Source organism: Streptopelia decaocto (genome assembly GCF_964273445.1).
Source record: "Streptopelia decaocto genome assembly, chromosome: 7".
Lineage (NCBI taxonomy): Eukaryota > Metazoa > Chordata > Aves > Columbiformes > Columbidae > Streptopelia > Streptopelia decaocto.
This window is the reverse complement of record NC_138661.1, coordinates 38,555,990-38,579,946: the sequence shown is the minus strand read 5'-3', so window position 1 is coordinate 38,579,946 and position 23,957 is coordinate 38,555,990. Positions and strand designations below refer to the sequence as shown.

Below are 23,957 nucleotides of genomic sequence, written 5' to 3'. Positions count from 1 at the left end.
AGACTGTCTTTTATTACTGATTTTTGCAAGTCTCTAAGCCCCTGTTTCTCAGTTTTCCAGCGTGCAATACTATGTGATGTTTGCTTTCACCCTGGGATTTGTGCAGATAGCTTTGTTCACTTTCAAAAAGTCCTTTCAGATCACCATGTGAACTGTGTCATTTTAGTTCAAAGTAATGAACAATGTGGACAAAGCAATAAAATGCTTGTGTGGAAAATATCCAGGCAAACACTTTCTAATACATTAAGAAGAACTGGAAGAAATATGGAAGTAGGAAAACATTTTCTTTCTAAGCAGGATAATTGATAATTGTCCCCAGGGAGGTGTGGGAGGGGGTTTCCTTCCTCCAAAGCATCTGCTACTAGCCACTGTCTGAGCTTGAAGAGCCGTTTAGTGTTATCCCATTTGGCAGTCACTATGTTTCTGTCACTTTTATGCTCTACCTTTTAGTTATTTACATGTTTTGTAGGTTCACAGCAAAAGTAATTTTGACTCCTCCAGCTGTTGATAAACTGGAACTGTCAATGCACCTAAGAGCAACTGCTTGGGCAGGATGGAGAATGGCAGTGTTTAGCCAGTAGCTTTTGTTTACTTAACATTTGTATCATTTTTTCCCCATGCCTGCAGTATTCAGTAATAGTTGCATATATGAGAGGCATATTGCAAATCTGTATGGAATTAATATTTATAGTAGCCTTGCAGAGATGCCGAAAAAGAAGGGTAGTGTCACCCACTCTTCATATTGTCAGAGAGGCTAAGGACGATCTCAGTCCTTATGTTTCTGGTGCTTACGAAATTATAGAAATTAACAAGAAGAAGAGATAGAAAAGGTGTGGTAAGGTTAGGAGCAGCCAGCCTTGACCCGTGGAAAGAAAGGTGGGAAAGGCTAAAGGAGGAGCTGCTTGGGGTTATGCTTCCCCAGAGCTCCTGTGTGATGCATGTGGCAGGGGGAAGCTGTTGATGCACAGATCTCCAAACAGGCAGAAGTGTAGAGCCAGTGGGGTAAACCCCTCTCAGGTCCAGATTCCTGAGCAGAAAGAATTGGCTTAACAACCAGCCAGGAGCTGGTGAGCTACAGGCAACAGCCATATGAATGTGAAGATCACCCCTGGGAAAAGTCCCAGATGCCGGAAGGTACCTCTCCCAAATGGCTTAGCTGCCGCAGTGGCTGTTTGTTCCTTTTTGCCTGTTTGTTTGTTTATTAACAGCCTTGAGCTCAGATCTTGCATCTTTGCTCTTTCACTTGGCATTATTTAATTTATGCTGCCATTTATCTTCCATGTGAATGCTAATTGTCTACATTGCTAATGTGCAGTCATTAAATGGTCCCTTTGTACAGGGGGATGGTGGGGAGCCAGGGCATCAGATCCTTCGTCTCCCCTAAGAACTGCTAGGCATGTGTTATGAATTAGATTTGACAGGTCTGCAGTGTCGCAGGGCTCAGGCTTCAAGAATCCTCTCTGCATGGGCTTGTGGGGCGGGGGGGAGGGAGGGAAGGCGGGAGGGGGATGTTAATCCAAACAGCTAATCTGCAACCTACTGAACAGCAGGACCAGAGATACAGTATAGAGCAGGGTCTGGTTATTTGCTTAGCAGCGTGTCAGAGAGATACAAGCAGCCTGATTTAGAAAAGGCAAGGCAAATTCAAACCAGCCATTTGGAATTTGCCATGCTGTGGGAGGTGAGCACTGGGTCAGCAAAGTTCAGGTGGGCAGCTACAGTATGAACTTCCTTCCTTCCTACCCATATCTCCTTTGCAGCCTCCGCTCAGTGCGATACCTGCAGTAACAGCAGCTGTGCTGATGCAGGAGGGAGCTTTCTGGAGCAGGGCTTCTGCAGCATCCAGCTATTCATGCCCTGGCTGGTGCCAGCTCAAGAACTGATGGCCTCTTATATTCATGCACACCCAGTCTCCTTTTTCTTTAGTCTTCTTCTCATGCACAGACCAATTGGGGTGGCTCAGTGAATTATCCAGGGACTGGAAAAGAGATGTAGATAGGAGGAATATACCTGAAACTGAGAACCACTGAATAGATGTGTATCAAAGAACAGGAACTGGCCAAAGCCCCAAGTCTCACCTTCTTGGCACATCTTGCTGTCATTCTTCCTCATCTATAGATTAGCCTCTGCAACACAATATAGTTCCACAGTCTTCTCCAGCCTTTGCCTTTCCTAAAACATCTTATCCTGTGCTTTGTTTGAGCTTTAGTTGCTTTGTGTGCCTTATTTGACATACAGACCCTTTGACACAAATGAATAGCCCTTCATCAGTGCCTAGTCTTGCCTCTGCCTACACACACATTTATTTTTGACATATTCTCTGATTTTTTACCTGACTATGTAAGTGTGAAAAGGAAGTTACAGAAAACCCTTAAAAAGCCAACTCCCCACTTCCCTGGCTCCATTGATAGGAAGAAATGATCCCATGCCCTTCTCAGCCTTTTTTTCTGCTGTCTTTTCTTCCACATGTTGGCACTGACAGCATGAGATTTGTGAGCCCAGGATGCATCCAAGCCTACCACAAAACACCTGCTGTTTTATTCCAACTCACTCCATGGGCACAGGCCAGCTCTGGAGGCAGCTGGTGCTCATAAATTTGGAGGCACTTCTGATACAGGAATTACATTAGACTTCTATCTATTGAAACGTGTATGTGAATGAGTGCACTGGTATAAATGTTCTTCCTTAATTCCTGTTAGAATAGGATAGTGTGTCTACATGGAGAGAAACTTCCTCTCCTTTAAAGGAAAAGAGTTTTCAGTGGCATTTTGCTGTGTGAAACGTTGGTTACAGGCAGCTGTGCAGTAAACAGGAATTGAACAGATCTTATGCCCACAAGCACTTTGGCCAATGACAGTCTTAAAGCACGTTGTGTGGGCTGCTGCAGACCTCGCTGCCCTGTGCAGGTTGGTCCATCCTGCAACACAGGTAGTTAATGAGGATGCAGCCCTGTCCCTCCTGTCACTCTGCTAGCTCATGCATCTGACTTGCAAAAACACCTGTGCACATTATTTCATGGCATCAGCTTGTTGTGCCCAGTTCCATCGCAGATTTTATGATGTGGATAAATCTCTACTGGAGAGACCAGCCAAAGTTGTTTGTGTACTCTAAGCATAATTGGATACCCAGTCTCCAGAGATAAAAAATTAATGTGCTAACCTCAGTGTGCCTCCAAGCTGTCCTCCAGCTCCCCCACACAGTCATCTTTGAAACATTTTTATTTCCATCCAGGCAGGGGGCTGGCCATGAATAAATGACGAGAGTCAGCCCCTCAGTTGGAGACGAGCTGTTTGTTCCTCTCCACAAGCAGCATCAATTTGAAAAGCTACATCAGGCCTACTTTTTCCCTGCCTCAGTGCTGATCCTTGCTGGGGCCATGATGGGAGCTACTTCTGAATGCAAGGATCCATCAGTGCCAACCTTGCGACAAGACACCCTGCAGCAGGTGCCTTTTCAGTGAAAATATGTACATTACCTTCAGCTGACTTCTCATTAGTTTAAACTGTTTGTTTTTTTTTATTTTCTAGAGCTTGTTTTCATAAGGAAAAAGAGTCAGAATACTGAAAGGAACAGTAGTGATTGCAGAGTTTGGAACTTCATAAAGATTTCCACTCAAGTCCTGTTTGCAGCTTTAAATTTTTCAGACTTTTATGCCCATGTTTGTGGATGCTGAGGAAAATAATAGATCAATTGTTTAGAGTTTCCACAGAATCACTGAATCACAGAATGTTAGGGATTGGAAGGGACCTTGAAAGATCATCTAGTTCAACCCCCCTGCCGGAGCAGGAACACCTAGATGAGGTTACACAGGAAGGCGTCCAGGTGCGTTTTGAATGTCTCCAGAGAAGTAGGCTCCACAACCTCCCTGGGCAGCCTGTTCCAGTGTTCTGTCACCCTCACTGTGGAGAAGTTTCTTCTCATATTTAAGTGGAACCTTCTGTTTTCCAGTTTGTATCCATTGCCTGTTGTTCTATCATTGGTTGTCATGAAGAAGCGCCTGGCTTCATCCTCACAACACTGACCCTTTACATATTTATAAACATGAATGAGGTCACTCCTCAGTCTCCTCCAAGCTAAAGAGACCCATCTCCCTCAGCCTTTCCTCATACGGGAGATGCTCCCCTCCCTTAATCATCTTCATTGTTCTGCACTGGACTCTCTCCAGCAGTTCCCTGTCCTTCTGGAACTGAGGGGCCCAGAACTGGACGCAATATTCCAGATGTGGTCTCACCAGGGCAGAGTAGAGGGGAAGGAGAACCTCTCTTGACCTACTAACCACCCCCCTTCTAATACACCCCAGGATGCCATTGGCCTTCCTGGCCACAAGGGCACAGTGCTGGCTCATGGTCATCCTGTTGTCCACCAGGACCCCCAGGTCCCTTTCTCCTACGCTGCTCTCTAACAGCTCGTTCCCCAACTTATACTGGAACCTGGGGTTGTTCCTGCCAGATGCAATACTCTACACTTGCCCTTGTTATATTAAATTAAATTTTTCCCCACCCAACTCTCCAGCCTGTCAGGTCTCGCTGGATGGCAGCACATTTGGAATAGTGGAAAATCCCAAACTTGTCTCCTGTGTACAAGGACCCATAAAGGACTTTTTGTTGTTTTGTTTGAAGTTGTAGGGTTTTTCTTTGGTAGTTTGGGCATGTTTTCTTTGTTTGGTTCAGATTTTTTTGTTTGTTTGGATTTTGTTCTGGTTTTGATATATACTGTCTGGGCAGGACCTGAAATGTTGTCAATGTGCAACTCCTCTCATTGAAGAGAACCACCTCATGCTTCTCCGTAGTTTATGGGAAAACATTTCAATTTTGACTAATTAGTTTTTGAAAACCATATGTTGCTTCAGTAACATGTCAGCTCTTCAGACAGAATGGTATCATTTATGTATTTATATATTCTTTTTCTTTCTTGCTACCTCCTTGCTTTTTTTCTCCTCTGTGTGGAATTTGAACCAAGTAAAATCCAAAAGTTTTGACTGAATTTGAACTTAGGTGCTCTGCATTCTCACACTCCTCCAGTGAGTAATTCCCAAATCCAAAGCCTACAACATGTTGCCAGGATGGATTTCATGACGCTGGTCATTCTTACCTGAATACTAAGGGATGCTGCTGGATGACGCTGTGTATTCAGCACTATAATCTTTCCTTGAGTACCCTAAGCTGATGGGAATGATGCATTTTTGTGACCAGAGGCCAAATCTCAGCAGAGGTACCCCTCAAAATCAAGATATCTGTGTGTTAACATGTCAGGCTCTAGTCTGCCTTTCTGTTCTGTGTTTCCCACTGTTTATTGTCATGAGGCACTAGACAGTTACAGCGATTTACTGTGAGCAGTGGGATTTTGGCCCAAGCTTTAGGTGTTCCTGCAGAAGACTCTATAAGATCATTGCACAGACATTTCTGTGAAGTGCTGCCTTATGGTGCAGGAATGCTGACTCTCCAAATCTGCAAGATCTAATCAGTTGATGCTGTTATTTTCCTAGCTGTACCTTCCACTGCCCACCTCACAGCTAATTCATTAGCTGTTCAACTTAAGAGACATATTGATTCCTGTAAAATACATGATCTAATGCTCTTCGTTTCCCCACATTCAGAGGCTTCCTCTGACTCCTACAGATGTACCTCCTTCTCATAGCACTTCTTCTGGCTTGTAGTCCTCCTTGACCGTGCCTCTCCATGAGCAGGGCTGTTGGAAAGGCAAATCTGTCAGAATTGCTAAAAACTGCACAAAGGCGATAGCTTATTCTGTTCCCACAGCACCAACTAACTCAAAGAGGAGATAAGATCCAGTTACTAGGGAGAATTGGCACTGCTTCGGGTGGGTGGTTTGCAGCACCTCTCTGAGTTGCATAGCCTGCTTCTCTGGCTGCCAGCAAAGGGCATGCCCATGCTGTGCAGGGGATCATGGCGTGGGGAGTCCAAGCTAGCGGAGGCCATTGGGCCATACAGACTGATTAGACTGACTCTGACAGCAGCCATTTCCCAGTGCTACACCCAAGTTCAGAGCTTATTTGGTTAAATACTGTGCTACATGGACACAGACGTGAGGCTACCAACCTAAGCTGCGCTTACAGCCTGCTGGAGGGTCTCTGTATCAAGTGCCCCAGCACTTCCCTGTTTGGTGTTAGCCAACAAGCTTATCTCTGGTGTTAACGACAGAGTAAACATGCCCAGAGAGGCTGGCCATTTCCTCTCATTCAGTTCGCTTTACATTTTTTCCTGGAAAAATGCAATGAAAAAACCCTGCAGTTAATTCACTGGTGAGGAGGCCACAGAAATGACTGTTCACATCTCTGCCTGGCTGTGTACCTGTGAGAGAGCAAGATCCTTCGATTCATCTCAGCTGTACTTGGCCTGTTTCTCACCATACCAGGGGTTAAATGCATGTTTTTCTCTTATTGTTCCTTTCCAGGGCAGGGTCTAGCCCTGAGCACAGAAGCACCTCCACAACCGCCTCTCTGCTCCCCTGCATTGCTCATTACGCCCCAGCAATGATGGGGGCAGAACTGGGTGCATGCCCAGCCAGGCATCTCCCTCCTCTTCCTTCAAGAAAAGCCACAGTCCAAGTGCTGATTTCCTTTTTCCTTCTCCTTAAAGCCATTTTTGTGTTTAATTATGATATTATTTCTTGCACGAGCCTGCCTATCCTTCACTGATGCATTTTGAGCAGCAAATGAAGGGGCCACACTGCAATTCCTTACACTTGAGAGATGAAGCAGTAGCAGGTGGCAAGGCCAGAGGCAGCACCGGCTGGGCACTCCGGTCACCATGGAGACGGCCCAGGCCTGCCAGTGATGTGCGCTGGCAGCAGGGCAGCACTTAGGCTATAGGTTGGGATTATATGTCATCAAGTCCTCCAAGGGGCTGCACAACCACAGGCTCAGGCTCCTGGCTGGCGTTTCAGTGCACAGGCGGCCAAATGTTGGACTTGAGCTCCGACAGCAAGAAACAGGGAGCTGTCAGAAAGGAAAACCGGGACCCCTGTCTCCAACAAAGAGTCTCGTAGATTGAAAAAAAAAAAATAGCACATCCACCCTCCCTCTCTGACTTGATTTAGGCCTACAGGCAGGTTCCTGTGGTCTCTATTGTGCTCTGCAAATTTTTGTTGCAAACAGAGTAAATGGCCTGATTCAAAGCCTTTCAAATTGAATTGAAAACCTCCAGTGGACTTTATTGGTTTTGGATCAAGCCCAGAAGAAACAGGTAGGAGCCGGACAAAATGTGCTAGGAAAAATCCCTTTGGGAGTGCATATATGCCTGACTGTAGCCAATTCAATGTAATCATTTAAATAACTGATGCAAAGCCCCCCACCCTGACAAGGCACAGACTCTACTCATTCTCTGCTGCCTTGCCAGTCATGTGGATATGAGAAAAAATAGGGATAAAATTCTACCAAACCTAGATGCACAGCCTAAACCATGGTTAAGTATTATGCTGTATTCCTGACAGACAGACAAATATATGACTGTGATTTGGTACCACAGAACAGAGAAAAGAGTTTTTCTTTTAGCACTGGCTCTAGCTCAAAGTGTTTAAAGATTGTGATCCAAATCACCAAAATCACTTAGAAATCAGAAAACTGAAAAACTATAAGATTCTAGAGTGGTTTTGTTTTGGTTTGTTTTTTTTTTTTTTCTGTGTGTATTTAAGGGCCACATTTTGAAGGAAAGCTATTTAAAATACCTGTACTCTGAGTTTTCTGATTAAAAGATGAACAAATATTCCTTCTTCTGAACTTGCCTTCCATTCAAGATATTCTCTGCAGCCATGAGAGCTAGGAAACGGAGATTCATATTGAGTCATGTGGTTCCAGGAGATGATGCAGAAAAGAAAAAAATTTAATTTCTTGATGTTTTTTCTCTAGAAGCAGCTTTCTTTTATTATTAAATTGAAACCATGAGGAAGATAACTTCCAAGTTTTTAATTACTTGGGAAGGGGAGAAGGGAAGCTAGTACTCTGTTCAGAGCCCCTGCCTTCAAAATCAAGAAGTCACAGAAGTTATTTTAAATATATAAACTCAGTCAGTTCATTTAGCTGTTTAGATTTTTGTCTACAGAGCAACGTTACTGTGTGATATGCTACAGAATTTATTTAATTTACAGTACTTATTTTGCAAGAAGACTCCTGTGAATGATGGTAAAATATTTTGAGTAGGTCTTTATTCTGCTTAGCTTGATATAATTTGAAATTAACTTGATTAGGCTAAGAAGAAAAAATATATTTCAGAATAAGCACATACCAAAGTTATTTGGAAATATTGACTTCATTCTCAGTCTGCATCCTGTCTTCACAAGAATAACCTTTCAGGTCTAGAGAAATTATCATTTGAACTGTGCAGAGATGTCTGTGTCTCCCCTTAATCCATTTTTTAGGGTATTTAAAAAAAAAATAAATCTGGGGGCAGATGAAGATGAAGGCAGGGCCTTTGATGAAACTAGAAAGTGACACCGAGTTGAAATGGCAAGAAGCACTGATTTAAATACACCCCCTACCAGCACACCTCAGCTCAGGCAGTGCTCCTCAAAGCTCCTCAGAGCTTTTGATCTGTTGTTGCAGTTTGCAATGTAAAAGAAAATCAGAGGAGTTTTGAGTAAGTTAGGACAAGACCGTCGTTGGTTTTCAAGGCTTTGCTTTAAACCAGTTTCTGATTCTAGGTGAACGACTTTTAGACAAAATCCTCAGTTGTAGTCAGCCAATCCAAATCACTGAGCTAGCAGTGAATTACTTCTCATTAGCTGAGCAATGGTCTGGCTTAAGCTAGCACCTTATACTTTGTGATTAATGTGTGCAAAAAGTGGATACCTAGTTAATTACTGTGTCTCAGATGAAAAGCAGTAGCACATTAGTCCCTAGTAATTTAATTGCTTTCACTTGTGAATGCTTTCCCATTCTTACTTTTCTAAGTAATTTTATTGATTAAGGGGTAGGATTAGGGTTGGGTTTTTGGTGCATGATACCCTTCTCATGAATAGTGCACATTTTATCTTGCTGTCTTTGCTTTCTTTCTTAATTCCCTCATCATTCGTGAACTACAGTAGAATAGAACTAAAAACTCCAAGGACATACACAAAAAAAAATCATTTGAAAGTAAGAACTGTGCTTACTGTCATCTGGAAGTCTCTTTATTTTCAAACCTTCTGTGATTTAGCCTGGGGCTTAATTCACTGTATAATACTGATCAAGAAAATAAACTTGAGTCAGGTTTGATTATAGGTTTTGCACCTGTTAGAACGAAAAACATTGAAGAGAATAACATTGCCTGGCTTATTTGACTCTAGAGATGCATCATTTAAGACATCATTGATGTAACTGCAGGAACTTCTTATCTATGTACAGCTTTTCAAACGTGACACCTCTATCACACTGAGCGGAGCCAGGTCCAGATTTATGAGTGCCGAGCAATAGATGAGCACATAGGCACTCACATTAAAAGTTAGATTGGAAGAAAAAAGAAGAAAAGAAAAAGGAGATGAGTAGAATCCATTTGCTTGCCAATAGTCTAGAAGAATCGTTCAGCTTTGTCGCAGTCAGTGAGTATCCTCCACCTGTCCCATACACAGCTGATGGAATGATCAGTATATGTATTTTCACAAGGTCCTCTGTCCCATTTCCAGTCTAACAGTCAGTGGATCTTAGGGTCATAAGCTGCATTGGAAAAATTTAAGTCAGTATATGCAGAGTATTAAATCAATTGTACCATTCTGAGTGGTGGTAGAAGCGAAGCTCACTCTTAGGTCCGCTGGCCAACACCTTGAATGCTTGTTTGTATTTGTGGCCTCACCACAGAACCGTTTTGTGTTCATGAGCAGGGCAGCTCCTGACTCTACCTCCAAATCTTTCAGCTGTAAAATGCAATGCTACCTCCTCACCACAAGACTTAATTAGGGCGCAGCAATGCTTTGGTTAGAGTCAATGGCAAAAGAGGCTTTGGACCTCACTGAAAGATCACAGAATCACAAAATCACAGAATGTTAGGGATTGGAAGGGACTTCGAAAGATCGTCTAGTCCAATCCCCCTGACGGAGCAGGAACACCTAGATGAGGTTACACAGGAAGGCGTCCAGGTGGGTTTTGAATGTCTCCAGAGAAGGAGACTCCACAACCTCCCTGGGCAGCCTGTTCCAGTGTTCTGTTACCCTCACTGTGAAGAAGTTTCTTCTCAAATTTAAGTGGAACCTCTTGTGTTCCAGTTTGAACCCATTACCCCTTGTCCTATCATTGGTTGTCACTGAGAAGAGCCTGGCTTCATTCTCGTGACACTCACCCTTTATATATTTGTAAACATTAATGCGGTCACCCCTCAGTCTCCTCTTCTCCAAGCTAAAGAGACCCAGCTCCCTCAGCCTTGCCTCATTCAGGAGATGCTCCCCTCCCTTAATCATCTTTGTTGCCCTGCTCTGGACTCTCTCCAGCAGTTCCCTGTCCTTCTTAAACTGAGGGGCCCAGAACTGGACTGGATCATATTAAGATCTTCATATCTGTAAGGCACTTTAAGAAATTCAGATGAAATGTGAAGTAGCGTAATAAGGAATGAAAAAAAGTATCACTGAACGCTGAGCGTGCTGAGTGTGCATTGTACATGGCCTGTCTGTAGATGCAGCACAATATAAAGAAGTAATTACTTAATTTTTTCAGAATGAGGCTGTAGTGGGAAAAATAAATGCTAGGGAGATCTACTTTTTATACGCAAAGTATGTACAGGTAGTAACTTTATGATCATTTTGTTACAGCTCTTAAAATGAGCCAGTGCACTAGGCTCCCACCTGGTTCCTGTTCTTTTTTTGCTTATCTTGCACGCACATATTAAATGCCTTTCTGCACACAGGCAAAAAAAAATAACCTAACAGTGGGAACTTCCCTTTGGTTTTGGGAGAACTGAGGATCTGCTAACCAGGACCATTTCAGAGCCAAGTCCATTGTTTAGTGAATACTGTCAGGGACTCAGATATTGATGTATTTGCAGCCTTACGGATTTGAACTTTTTTCTTAATTTCACCTTACCTGCAATCTTTCAGTTACCAATGTCCTAAAAGCTCAGCTAATCAACAGCTGAAAGCAAATTAATAACTAGATGCACCCAAACCAGAAAAGCAGATTGAGCTTGGAGGATATTTAATTTTAAGTGTATGGCTTGGACTGGTACCAGAAGCCCTTTAGAATGTCATTGTTCTTTTGGGGGAAATTTGGCTGTGGACAAAAAGACCATTAATAAATCTGTCAAAACATCTGTTAAAAATCTCCAAGTTACAAAATATGCATTAAAAAGATAATTAAATATAGATGGTAGAGTTTAAAGGTCTTTATTTTCTAGTTTGTAGAAATCTTCATGGGGTAGGCTTAGACCACATATACCACTGGATTTTTTAAGTTAAAAAAGGAGAAACAAAGATGAAGACCAACCATTCCCTCCACTCCCCTCTTCCTTCCCCAGTTCCTAGTTTGAGTGTACAGGAATGCAAAGTTCTCCCTCTCTGGAGAGCAGAGGAGGAAAATGGCAGTTGTGAGCAAGAAAAAAAGCACATTGCTGTTCTGCTCAGCTCAGAGAAATGCAGGAGACCTCTGCCCTTCTCTTGTTTCTAGGGGAACTGCCTCCTCCTCTACTTAGGACCCAGTGTGTGTCTGTTCCTTTCCAGCTATTCCTAGCTGGAAAATAAGAATGCAATTTTCCTCCTCTTTTTTCTTGGCTGAAAGAGTTTCTAACTCTCCCGGCTGGGACACCTACCCTGGGCCGACTCTGCCTCTGTGCTGGGTGCTGGGGTAGCGCTGGACCCGCTGCCCTCCCCGTGCCTCGCAGGGGACATGCACTCTGCTGCCAGGAGCTTAACTCTTGGGTGAACCACCCATAAATGGCTTTGCCTGTGAATATTGATAGGCGTTTGAACCAACTTCTTGACTAAGGCCACCCTGTCACTTTGAGATGTAATGCCCCCAAACGCTACTTGAAATAAAACCATTTGGGGTACCTGTCCCCCCATCTCCCTGCTGTTGGTTTTTGAGTTTTGGGGAATGTATTTTTCATGTTTGAATTTGTAATTTGTGGGTTTCTGATTATGACTGCTGTTGGAAAAAACAGACTTGTCTTACTGACAGAATGGCTCCCGTTCTGCATCAGGGATTGTTTCTACGCCTGTACATACTATGAAGTCCCTGAACTGGCAGCAGCTCCTTGTGAGGGAGCAGCCTGGCTGGCATTAGAAAGGAAACAGTGAAGTGCATTTCAGGCAAAATAAATACAATGCAGGGTATACTTAAAATGGAGGTGGGCTATACAGTTCACTTTGTGCTCTGATTGACAATATTTTGGGAAGACTGTGGTCTGCAAACTCACCCAGCTAACATCATAGCAAGGAGAAGGGAGAAATGTCCAAACTGAATGCTCTTTAAGTAAATCTCATTTCTAACCCGACTGCAGCCCAGAAAGGACCAGACGGGGTCATCATTCCCAATAACTACTGTGACTTCTGCCTTGGAGGCTCGAATATGAACAAAAAAAGTGGCCGGCCTGAGGAACTTGTATCATGCTCAGACTGTGGGCGCTCTGGTAGGTGACTCCTTCTTGCATCTTTCTTGTACAAAGGCATTTGTGTGGTTCGTTTTTTGCTCCTTCTGAAGATTTTGAAGAAAGGCAGTACATTTGGGAGGGGATAAAAGAAGAAGTCTTACCTCTTGTCTGTGTTTGTGGGAAAGGATGACTGGGAAATTTTATGTCATAAAACCCATTGTTGGATTCACATTTTTAAGATAATGAGATCTTCTGAAATAATAAATTTTTAATGTATTTATTGGTTTCTGTGAACATTGGTACATGTACTAGTTGTTCTTCAAATGGAAGGAGAAAATCCTATGACAATGTTAAAGCATGGGCTCTGTCTTCAAATGCTGCAATTACAACTATAAATTACTTACAAGATTTATGAAAGTTGCATGACAAGCATTTTCATTGATTACACATTTCATGCATTTCTTCATCCAAAAAAGAAATAGGGAGGAAATTACAGGGTAGGGATGGGGGTAGCTGTCAAGAATTATCCTCTTACAAGATGACTATCATTAATTTTGTTTAAAGAGGTTTTTGTTTCTCCATTTTCTTCTCTGTTTTTAAATGTAGGCAATTGTGTCTTGTTTTCTTCCTTCTTTCTTTCTTGTTCTTATTTTTTTTTCCTTTCTTCTCTCTTTTTTTTTTTTTTCAAAATTTTATCCCAGCTGAGCAGTTATTTATAGCTCATACAGGAGGTGGTGGCAGTGTTAGAGTGAATGGGAGACCTTTAACAACTGCATATTCCAGCTTTGGTCCAAGTTTCTACTTGTGGTATTTCTGGGCAGTGGTGATTCTAGTGGTGGTAAGACCATCATATGGAACTCTGAGACCTTGAAATTCAGTATTGCTGCTGCTCCTTCTGTACTGTAGTCACTGAAAGATATCTGTTGTGTGATGGTTGAAATGCGATGTGGAGTGTTGTCATGCCAAGGGAATGGCCTCTTTATATGCTCCTGCTGAAGTTCATAGTGAGCCTCTTACCACATTCAGTGGGAGCAGGACTAGACTCTCACTGGCAAATTGCCTTCCTGCAGTTGTTGTGACCTCTGATGATATTCTGAAGTGATACTGACTGGTCACCGGAGAACCGCTGGCAACCCCTTTGGTTTTCTCCAGGGGCATCCTTACAAATGCTGTGCAGTCAGGGGCATGGACCTTTTAGCGTAAACGTGTTTGCTTCTTAATATCTGAAAGGGGAAGCTCATGGGGTCTGTGGTGCCATCTTGGAAGATCATTGCCCTTCCCCTGGATTGTTGGTAATTCAATGCAACTAATTTCAGCATTATCCTGATACAGCACAGTGAGACGGGTCCTTATTTTTTTGCTATTTAAACATTGCTATGGTGATTATATCAGAATGTAACACATTAATTCCCTTCATTCCTTAGTTCAATAGAACAAGTAGATCAGCATGTAACCTAAATTATGCAAAATCAGTTCCATTAAATGCCATCCTTGTACAAATCCTGACCCACCTGGGTCATTTGTAGGGGTCTGCAATGCTGTGACTGATGTGTGATGAAAGTGATTAAGGTACAACCACACACTAAACTCTAAACTAAAACACTGAAACTTCTTCGGTGGCTGCCATCTTTCTCTTTCTGGATAATGGAGAACATTTTCATTATACTGAAAGAGAGGTCATGGAAGTGATATTATTTCTTCTATTCACAAATTCAGTAAAATCACATCTCTACAAGGTGGTTCTTTTGCCAACTGTTTTGTTATATCCATTTTCTTTTTGTGAACAGGACTTAATTCTTCATGTCTCAAGCAATGCAGTGTACTTGTTATATGGCTGATTCCTGTAGCTGGAGTGGGGACCAAACAGTTGGTTACTTAATACCATGCTACTGTTTCTGAATAATAAAATACCTACTCTCTAAAATCTCACACTTTCATTTTGCTGGGGTACAAGAGATACCTTTTCCTCTGCATTTCCAGAAGAGGGAATTTGAAAGCTATACTGTTAATCACATAACATGTTCGATTGAGGGAGAAAGTAAACCTCGGTTTCACAGATTTCGCTATTTGACTATATATCTTTTTAAGAGTCTGCTTTTCGTGTTGTTCTTGTTGCTGCTGCTATTGATGTCCTGTGTGGAGAATTTCCCGTTCCATATTGAAAGCTGGATTGACTCACACACATCTGAACTCTTCAGTACTCCCCAAGAACACAAACCAAGGGGTTTTTAATTTTTGAAGGAGATGCCCTGATATTGGAATAAAAGCATTTATTTAGGTTACTTTTGCTTAGTCTTCAAAAGGTATTTCATTTTGCCTGCAGAGAAGGGTCTAGAGGATCAGGAAAGGACAGGGATAAAAAATAGTCCTGAGGTTGATGAGCTGTCTAGCGGGTTACATTTCTATAGCAGTAAATTTGTGACGGTTGATGCCAGTCTGGCCAGTCATTGTCTTAGAGCTATCGGTGTCTAATTACTTATACGGTCTAAAAATCTTTTAAAATTGATCTAAGTAATCATGAGAAAATATTTCAATGTCTTTTGAAGAGAGGAAAACATGATTAACCCTTTCGCTGCTGTAGCTATGGGCACCTGCGTTGTTTGTAGGTTTTTTTTCTTTGAAAGAGAAACTGATCCTTTATTATTTTTCTTACTGCAGTTCTACTGAGCTATGTTGTTGAGGTGTGCGGGCATATACAAGCATACACCTATGAGCTCAATAGTCTGAATTGTTTAATAATAATGATGATTAAAAAAATTATGATGATGATGCCTGTTGCTTAACCCATGTGCTGATATATTCATCATACATGTCAGCTCATTTGGGAAGAGAAGGCAGGAGGGACGAAGCAGCGCCAGCACGCACTACGGAGGACTTGTTCGGTTCCACGTCAGAAAGCGACACCTCGACCTTTCATGGCTTTGACGAGGACGATGCAGAAGAGCCTCTCTCGAGCCGAGGAGGTGGCTGTGGTGGCAGCTCTCCCTCTGCAGACAAAAAGGGCGGCTGCTAAAATAACTTAAAGACATAAAAACTCTGAGCAATTTGCTGTCCTTTTTACTGCTAGGATTATTATTACCTTTTTCTTTTTTTAATATTAGGTCCTTGGGGTTGGGTTTTTTGGGGTTTTTTTTGGTTGTTATTTTTGTTGCTGTTTTTCCTGTGGGGTGTACACTGAAAGCACAAGTGTTTAAAGCTCTTGACAACTACTTTGAAGAGACAGAAGGTTTTGATTTTCCTGTTTTTTTTTCTTTTTTTTTCTTTTTTTTCTTTTTTTTTTTTTTTTTTTCCCACTTCCCCCCCTTCTCTTTCTTGCTGGAAACATAAAAGGTGGATTTAATATTTTTTTTAATAGTGAGCAGAGTTGATTTTCTTGTCTTTTAATATATATATCGGCAAACCACGAAAAATACAGATGGGTTGGAGAGCAGAAAGAAAACCCAAATAGTTTTTTTTAATTATTATTATTTATATATTCTATATATTATTAGAAAATTTACTTTTTAAATAAAAATAGAAAAAAAAATACACAAAAAAAGCAATGGATGTCTACTTGATAATAGAACTGTTTCTAGAGAACCACTGTGGGCGGACTCTATCGGAGGACAAGGAAACCCTGATGTGATGGCTTCTGCATTTTGAGATTTTGCACTTACTGTAGCATGTGGAGTTTGGCTCTTCTTGTACACCTGCTACACTTGTCTTTAACAGCCTGAAAATACAAGCAGCACCACTGAAGACCATGACCTTGGGGAACACATTGCCATCCCTCCTTTGGACACCCTTATGCTCAATAGATCTCTTCCTCCCTGCACTCCTTCACGTCTTCCTCACTCCGTTCTACTTTTTTATTTTTTTCTTTTCCTTCGCTTTCCCTTCATGGACAGCAATTTCCAAGCACAGGGTTGGAATATGAATGGCAAGTCATAGACATCAAAGACAAAACAGATGGAGGAGCAGAATAATGGAAGAAATTATATGGAAAAATACCTCACCTATACTTTTCCTTCCATTTTAAAAATTTTAATTCACAGCATTTTTTCCTGTGTTGCCCAGTTTTTTTTTTTCTCCATAGTGTCTTGTGAGACACTTTGTTTCCTTTTCAATAGCTTCTCTTGAGATAAACCAAAGCAATACTCATTAAAGTTCCAAGGGCAATGGAGAAGAGAGTGACTCCCTTCCCAGCGACTTTCCCAGAAAGGAGGAAACATGCTACAGGATTTGAAAGGTATGTCTGAGCTGAAATGTCTTTCACTCAGTTGTGAAATCTCTGTGCCCCAAATTTTCAGCACACCCTTGACCGAGCTTTGTTGCAGGAATAAGTCTCATGGATTGTATTATGAGTATGCACCACATTGACACCCGCGGTGAAGCGAATGGAATTCTTTGGGAGCAGGATGCAGCCTCATGTTCAGTCAGAAGTGATTCAGGAGTCAGTGTGTAGGTTACATGTTGCAGTCCTAATGCAGGCAACAAACCTCCTTGGAGTCGGGGCAAGATTAGGTTCTAAGGAGATATTTTTACTGATGTGTATGTATAATGCCAAACAGAGAGAAATCATAACCACATTTAAATCAGAGGCAAAATAGACATTTATCTGGACAGTGCCTAATCCTTAAACTGGAAATGTGTGTTTTTGATACCAGATTATAAATCTCAGCCTCACAATGAAGACTTTGGATATATATTGTTCTAATGCATGAATGAAGCCTATCCAAATGGATTCCCTTCCTCCTGTTTCTTTTGCTGGAGTAGCACAATACTGACTGTGAGAGCTCATTCAACTTTTTCCCCTGCTCCAAAAAACAGAGAGGATCCATGAAGTAGAGGAAATAGCCATGAGATAAGCAGTGGCCAGATTCTGCTTTTAGGTACAAGGCTCTAAATCCAGAATATATGCTAACTGATGTCTAGATTACACTAATAATGTTACAAAATACTCCTGTATTTTTATAGTGCAGGACTAGAGGCACGCACACCTGCCAGGAGAAAGCCTTGTTTCAGTTTTCCCCATATTGACAATCCTTTTCTGTTGCTATTCTGTTCCTGGTGGTGTATTATAATTGATCAAGTGTCAAATCAATGATATTTTGACATAATGCTGTCAAAGAGAAGTGTGCTTTAACTAATAAAAACATTCATTCCTTCATTCCTTCCACAACCAGTCCTTTCTTCTCTGAAATAATGCAAGATAAATTCATAATATTTTGCTGCTCTTCTGTATTGACTAAAAGCTCAATGTTCAGATGGTTTTCAGGGATGAGAAACAGGCATACAGGCATCTGCTTTTCCAAAATCCCTGAAAGAGATAAGACTTAGTCTGTGTATCTGTATCACTATATATGTGTGTGTATAGGTAAACATATATCAGAAATGTATATACACGGACACATGCAAACATACAGGTAATGCAGACATTTAAAATACAGCGCAACAGAAGTCAAGATGGAAGACATTTCCCAACCAAGAATGGGTGGAAGCAGCTCACTTGTTCCATACTGACCATACTGCAAGCAAAGAGTAACATCAATAAAGTCCAGTGGCTTTTGTCTAAATTTATGCTAATGTAACTGAGAGCAGAATCTGGTCCAGGAGCAGAGTTGTTCCCAGTTCTGAAAGAAATGTCGCAAACCTGAAATGTTACAGATTTTTAAAAAATAAGTTCAAGTTCATTTCTTCTGCCACTCCTGCCCTTCAATTCCTGCACTTACATCGGTAGCATTAGTATTATATTATTTCCCTATACATTTATTTTTCTTTCTCTCACTACTCTGTGATGAGCCCATGTAAACAACAAGGAAAATAGAAAGGGAGCAAGTACCTAGAAATGTGCCAAATCCACAGTAAACAAACAGTATTATTTCTTGCATCCATCTTGCATCTACTTCCATCCATGTAGCAGTCACGTCACACAGATTAGAAGGTTAAGAAAAGAGCTTAAATTTTACTCAGTGTTCCTTAAAATATGGTCAGACTACATTTTGACAGAGAAAGGCTCACAGGAGTAGTGAAGACTTGAATTATCAAGGACTTGAAGAAAGCTCAGCTTTCGTTTTTCTACTTTGTACTGGATGCCAGCACAGAGGCCAGCCTTGCTAAGCACAGTATCTATCCAGCTTCTTGTACGCTGTTGCAGCTCGTCCTGAGCTCTGTGCTGCTGCAGTGACTATAGTCCTCACAGCACCTGCAATAGCTGGCTGAAACCTGCCCACTCCATCTTTCTGAAGAACACTCACGGCATTAACTGCAGAACAGGCATACTCTAAATATAATTTTTTCCAAGTGGAGTCCTTACCATTGTCTTTTGTGAACCATGCCTAACACATTCTGGGCTCTTTTAGAATACAAACAATAATCAGATGCCCATAATTCATTAAGTCTTGATTTAGTTTTACAAATGCAGTTACTGTAACAATGCATACAGTCTTAATCCTTACGCAACCCAACCACCCATCTTTGTGACAACCGGGTAGAGCAGTACCCTCAGAAAGAAACCACAACAGCTCACAGAGTGCATAAAAATTGCCGGCTGACATTTATTACAGATAGCATAGAAGAATATCCACCACTGTTATTTATACCATTCATGTGTGTATGGACAGCCACTGGTTCAATCTAGTCTTGAGAGAGGAAGGAAGGTAAAATAAATTCATCGTTATGGAGAGCGGAGTAGTCCTTGGATTCCTCAAGATGTCGTATTAGACTGAGATTATAACCTGCACGAGTTTAGTTCAGCAGGCTGAGCAGTGTGGCACCAGCCATAGGAAGGCATTGATCACAGTGAGGAAATTAAGACGTAAAGATGGCAGCTAAAAGAGTACTTGTTTAAGGGCAGTTGTAAAGTAGTGTTAATGGTGAATATTGAATGGAGTGTTGATATGGAAATTAAATATTCTCAGGGCAGATACTGCCTGAGTGAAGGCTGGGAACAGGGGAAGAAGGTTGGTAGCTCATAAGTTAAAGCAAAGGGTGGCTACATGAGACCCTCTCAGATGGATGAAGGGAAAATGACAATGTTAATGAGGCAGCAAATATATAGGAGGAGATTTCATAAGTCCAATGAAAAAAAAAAAAAAGAGAAGGAAAGAGGAGCCTGACACTAGCGTAGCCAGGTCAGAAATGAGGGAACTGCACAATGTCAATTGTATCTTCAAAGACACATAAGTCCCAAAGCAAACTAGGAAGGCACAAAGAGAGTTTTCAATGTGAATTCTGGGTTGTACCTAAAGGATAGAGTCATGCTTGAAATCAGACAGGAATGTGATGCTCTGTATTCCCCAGTGCTTTCAGCAGTTCAATGAGACCTGCTGTCCTGAACTTCATAAGAAGATCTTTGAAGGTGCAGTCCTTCAACTAATCGTGAGCCTTGCTATTCCAGTCCTCCTCCAAAGATGTTCTTCTTATTAGAGAAAGGTTAGCACAAGGCTCTCCAAAGATTCTCCTGAAACATATGCTCCCACACAAACCACGTACCAAAATAAGACAGCTCAAATGTGAAAGGTGACTAAAAGGATGTTTCATGTCAGGCCCTAAATTCAGGCTTCTCTGTTTTTAATCATGTGAGCTGTCTCCTCAGGCACCTTTTTACTGCTCCATACTAAAGGATGTTAGAAAAGACAACTAATTTCCTGAGCCATCCTCTTCAAGCTCTGATTCACAGATGGGAGCAGGAGAAGTAAGGAAGTGATGTGATGCTTGAGCAGCTGATTAGGGGGAAGAAAAGCTACACAGAATGGGTGCTCATCCTTAGCATGTTCCCTTTTGTGGCTCTTAATTAGCTGACATTTTAGCAGGGACAGACCTCAGCTCTTGCATGAAAACAGTATAAAATTTTAAGAGTGATCATATATATTGAGAAAATTTTAATAAAATATAGCATTCTGGCATGACAGTTAAAAAGTAAAAGGAGACCATGAGGCACGTGGCCAAACAGGGATGGAACTGAAATCTGTTTTGCTTCACTTTGCATCTCTTCCCTCCACCCGGGTGCCCCCCAGTTTTGTGGGTTGGATATTTGTTTCTTGTATATGTAGTGGTGCTTGGAATAACATTGTACATGTGTGGTAGGGTCATAAATGATGATCCCAGGCTGCTGAAACAAGGTCCAGAGAGAACTTTGCCACTGGCTTCAGAAGGATTAGCACTGAGCTTTCTTAGTTATTGCTTTTATTGGATGAGATCTCACTGTTAATGTGCTCTCTAGTATGGTGTAGACAAGCTCTGAGATGGCCATTTGTTTCAGCAGAATGTGTTATTAGAATCCCCTCCCCGCATTGTGTTGCCTTTCAGCTTTTACATTAGTTATTCATTTTGAGTTCCAGTTTGCCATTTCTAGTTTGCCTCAGCTTAGGTTCTTGATTGAAGACAGAGGCTTGGTTTGCTGCCTGCTGATGCACAGAGCAAACGAGAGCTGCACCCAGAGAGTCACCGAGTCCGGGCTCTGCCGGGGCATCACTGTGTTCTCTCCCGCCTGCTTTGCCTTTCTTTGGTTAATTCTTGCAATGATATTTTGAGATGGGCCCTAACATTTTCAAATACCATCAAACTATGGAGCTTCCAAAGCCTGGCTCCTCATGCAATTTGCCCCTTCCCCGTGGCAAGCAGTTTTAATGGATCACCTCCTCAAGCAAACATTGTATTGACCCCACTGGGAGTCATCTTATTATAAAAACTGCAAAATCTGCCCAGTGTGTTTTGTGCTGCAACATATGTAGATGTTTCCAATAAACACCCATTTCTTATTTTCCATGATTTTTTCTTATTTCTATAAAATTTGTAGCTATGAGTATATGTAAAGTATGAGACACATGCATGTGTTCATGCTGGCATGGCGTTGTTTTGACAAACCCTCACAGTGCAGGAATGCAGCCAGGCTGAATTTTTGCTGACTGAGCCATTGCAATAAACCCTACCAACCTTTGTTCTCTTTGCCAGATATGTACCAGGGCTGAAAAAACCCAACCTGTATAAATACCATAGAATACTGAAATTGGGTCAGAACTGTTTTCGTGTCTCAGTCTGTATTTCCATGAGTTGCCAATTTTGGAGAAAACAAGTTGTAGTAACATTTAGAAAAAAAACAACTGTTGCAATTTCAAGTTCTGATAGCCCTGTAAAGGGGATGCCACCAGTTCATATCACTGAGTTTTAATTTTGGTCACTGGCAACTCCTAAGTTTTTGGACCTTAGTGTCATCCAAAACTGATGTGAGAGGTGTGGGAGGGATATAGGGGGAGGCACTTGCATTTTGTGGGAGGAAACAAATTATTTTATTTGCTGTTTAATGCTGCTCAGGTGCTTAGCAGTATGTAACTTAGCCAATTCATGGATTAAATTCAATGCAAAATGCAGTCTTTCAGTTATTTCCAGAAGTTATCACATTGCTGCCACCCTATGTATATTGCTCAGACTTCTAAAAATGTCTTTTGTACAGTGCTGCAGGCACTTGTGGCTCTGTACAAATAATTAGTAATATAGCAAGGTAATCCAAGCAGGATTTCATAAGCAAAGGTCTTAACCTGTAGTGAAGAGACAGCTATCTAAGCTGGATGATGGTTATTTAATGATGTTCCCAGTAAGAAAGACTGACAGCATTCGGTGCCTTTCTTTTGAACGTGTTCCTTCATACCCTATCTGTTTGTTTTGTATTCACTTATGGCTCCCATGGTCAGTTGAAACTGAGTCTGTCAAGCTATATTTTCAAAGAACTAGAATGCAAGCAGTGTTGGAAGGCTGGTTTGTGCTGCTTCTGCTTTTTTTTCTGAGCACTTGCTTTTGTTGTTTGTTTGAGTTTGTTTAGTTTTACTTTGTATTGCCTTTCCCTCTACAGTCAGCCCTGCCCTCATGGACTCCAGCGTGCTTCAAGCAAGATGTTTCAGAAGAAGGCCAAGAGAAGCCAGGATGCTTTGATGCTTCTCCTCTCCTTGCCCTGACCCTTCTGTATCCGTGTTTCATCTGGCACAGGAGCCTGGACTGTGGGAAGTCATCTGCCAAGTGTTGAGAGAAGTTCTGGGGATGCCCTAAGCTGGTGCAATACAAAGAAGTTTTTTAAAGTCTTGATTTCACTTTCTTTTAAGTGTGTGTATAAACCCAGGTCAAACTGGAATTGATCTACAGTAGAACTGACTGAGAAACAAACAAACAAACTGAAAAAAGACTTAACTATTTTATTTATTTCGATATTTAAGAAAGAAAAGAAGTGCTGAACTTGCACAGTATTTTTGTTTGAAATACATTTTACTTCAAATTTTAAATGCAATTTTGTGAAGACATGAAATTTTAAAAAGCACTTAATGTAAAATAAAGACTGAATATTTACTTTAAGGAAAAAAACTTTTTTAAATAATGAAAATAAAGATCAACTCTGCTCTCTCTCTTACTTTAAAGAAGCCATTCATACATGTGCTGGGTATCTTTGTTTTTTGCAATTTGGATGTGGTAAGTGAAGATTGCTCTGGTTTACTTTCTCCTTAACAATATTATCCTCTTAGATGCTGAAACTTACTTTGCTGTACTGCGTTAGCCACAAATCCAAACAAAACTGTTCAAATAGAAAAGACCAGGCTCAGTGGCTGGATTTTTTTCTTACTAGATTTTGTGTCCCATTCAAAGGACTGTCTTCTCCCAGTAGGATTGATGTGTCTCTTCTGCACAGTAAAAAAGGTTTGCTCTTGAGCAACTCTGTGAAATACTTCTGCTGAAAGAGAGGTTTATAAAAGGAAAACAACTCTGTTAATGTCAGTATTATTTTTTGCTTTGGTAATTCCACAGCTGATCGTGAATTGGATGTAAGGGAAGTATCTAAATGTCTAAGTGCTTTTGGCACGGAGCTTCCTGTTGGAGTCAAGGGCAATGCCACGTGTAGAAACCTTACGTTCTTCAGCCCTTTATTAAATGGCAGTGGACTTGGAAAAGCGTACAGGTGCACCTGCGTGTCAGCAGTAAGCAGCAGGGGTTACTCAGCAGGAAAAGAATGTGAGTTCCCACAGCTACAATCCTAAATTGCCCTGTGAGGCAGCAGTGAGGCTGAGTTCTGAGTTGGTAGGCATCTTCTCAGTGAAATAAGGTGTTGTGCTTCATCTAAGCACTGGAGGATTTTGTTGGCTGCCAAATCTGATCACAGTGGATGGCACGGGGCTGTTGACTGTCGTGTGTGATGCAGTCTAGTAAGGATGCAGGATGGCCCTGTGTCCTAGGGAAGGAATTAGACTTGGCTCTGAGATTAGCTTCTCTTCTGTAACGGGGGTGCCAGAGATACCTATTGGTATAGACCCAGGGTATAGACAGAAAGAGTGGTTCTGTTAATGTGGCTTATGTCGGCTTTTGGAGTGAAAAGAGCTGTGCCTACAAAAAATGCATCCTGAGTAGGTGAAGCTTCCAGAGAGCCAGATCCTGCATCATGTTTCTCGCGCACCTAAAACTCAAACTCACCTCATTGAGAGGTTTCCATGA

The 23,957-nt window shown here is 41.6% G+C and overlaps 1 protein-coding gene across 14 annotated transcripts in view; it reads left to right on the top strand.

Annotated features, from left to right (window-relative positions):
• The window catches only part of DPF3 (double PHD fingers 3), a 163,300-nt gene that overhangs the window by 120,599 nt on the left and 18,744 nt on the right, over positions 1 to 23,957 (top strand). For 5 of the 14 annotated variants that reach the window (XM_082057997.1, XM_082057994.1, XM_082057996.1 and 2 more), the window contains one exon: positions 12,417 to 12,545. In XM_082057997.1, the coding sequence (XP_081914123.1) occupies positions 12,417 to 12,545 (129 nt within the window). Of the gene's footprint in view, positions 1 to 12,416; positions 12,546 to 14,293; positions 15,159 to 15,322; positions 16,735 to 22,335; positions 22,899 to 23,957 lie in introns of those variants that run through there. The other 9 variants (XR_014184581.1, XR_014184582.1, XR_014184583.1 and 6 more) reach the window with 6 other exon arrangements.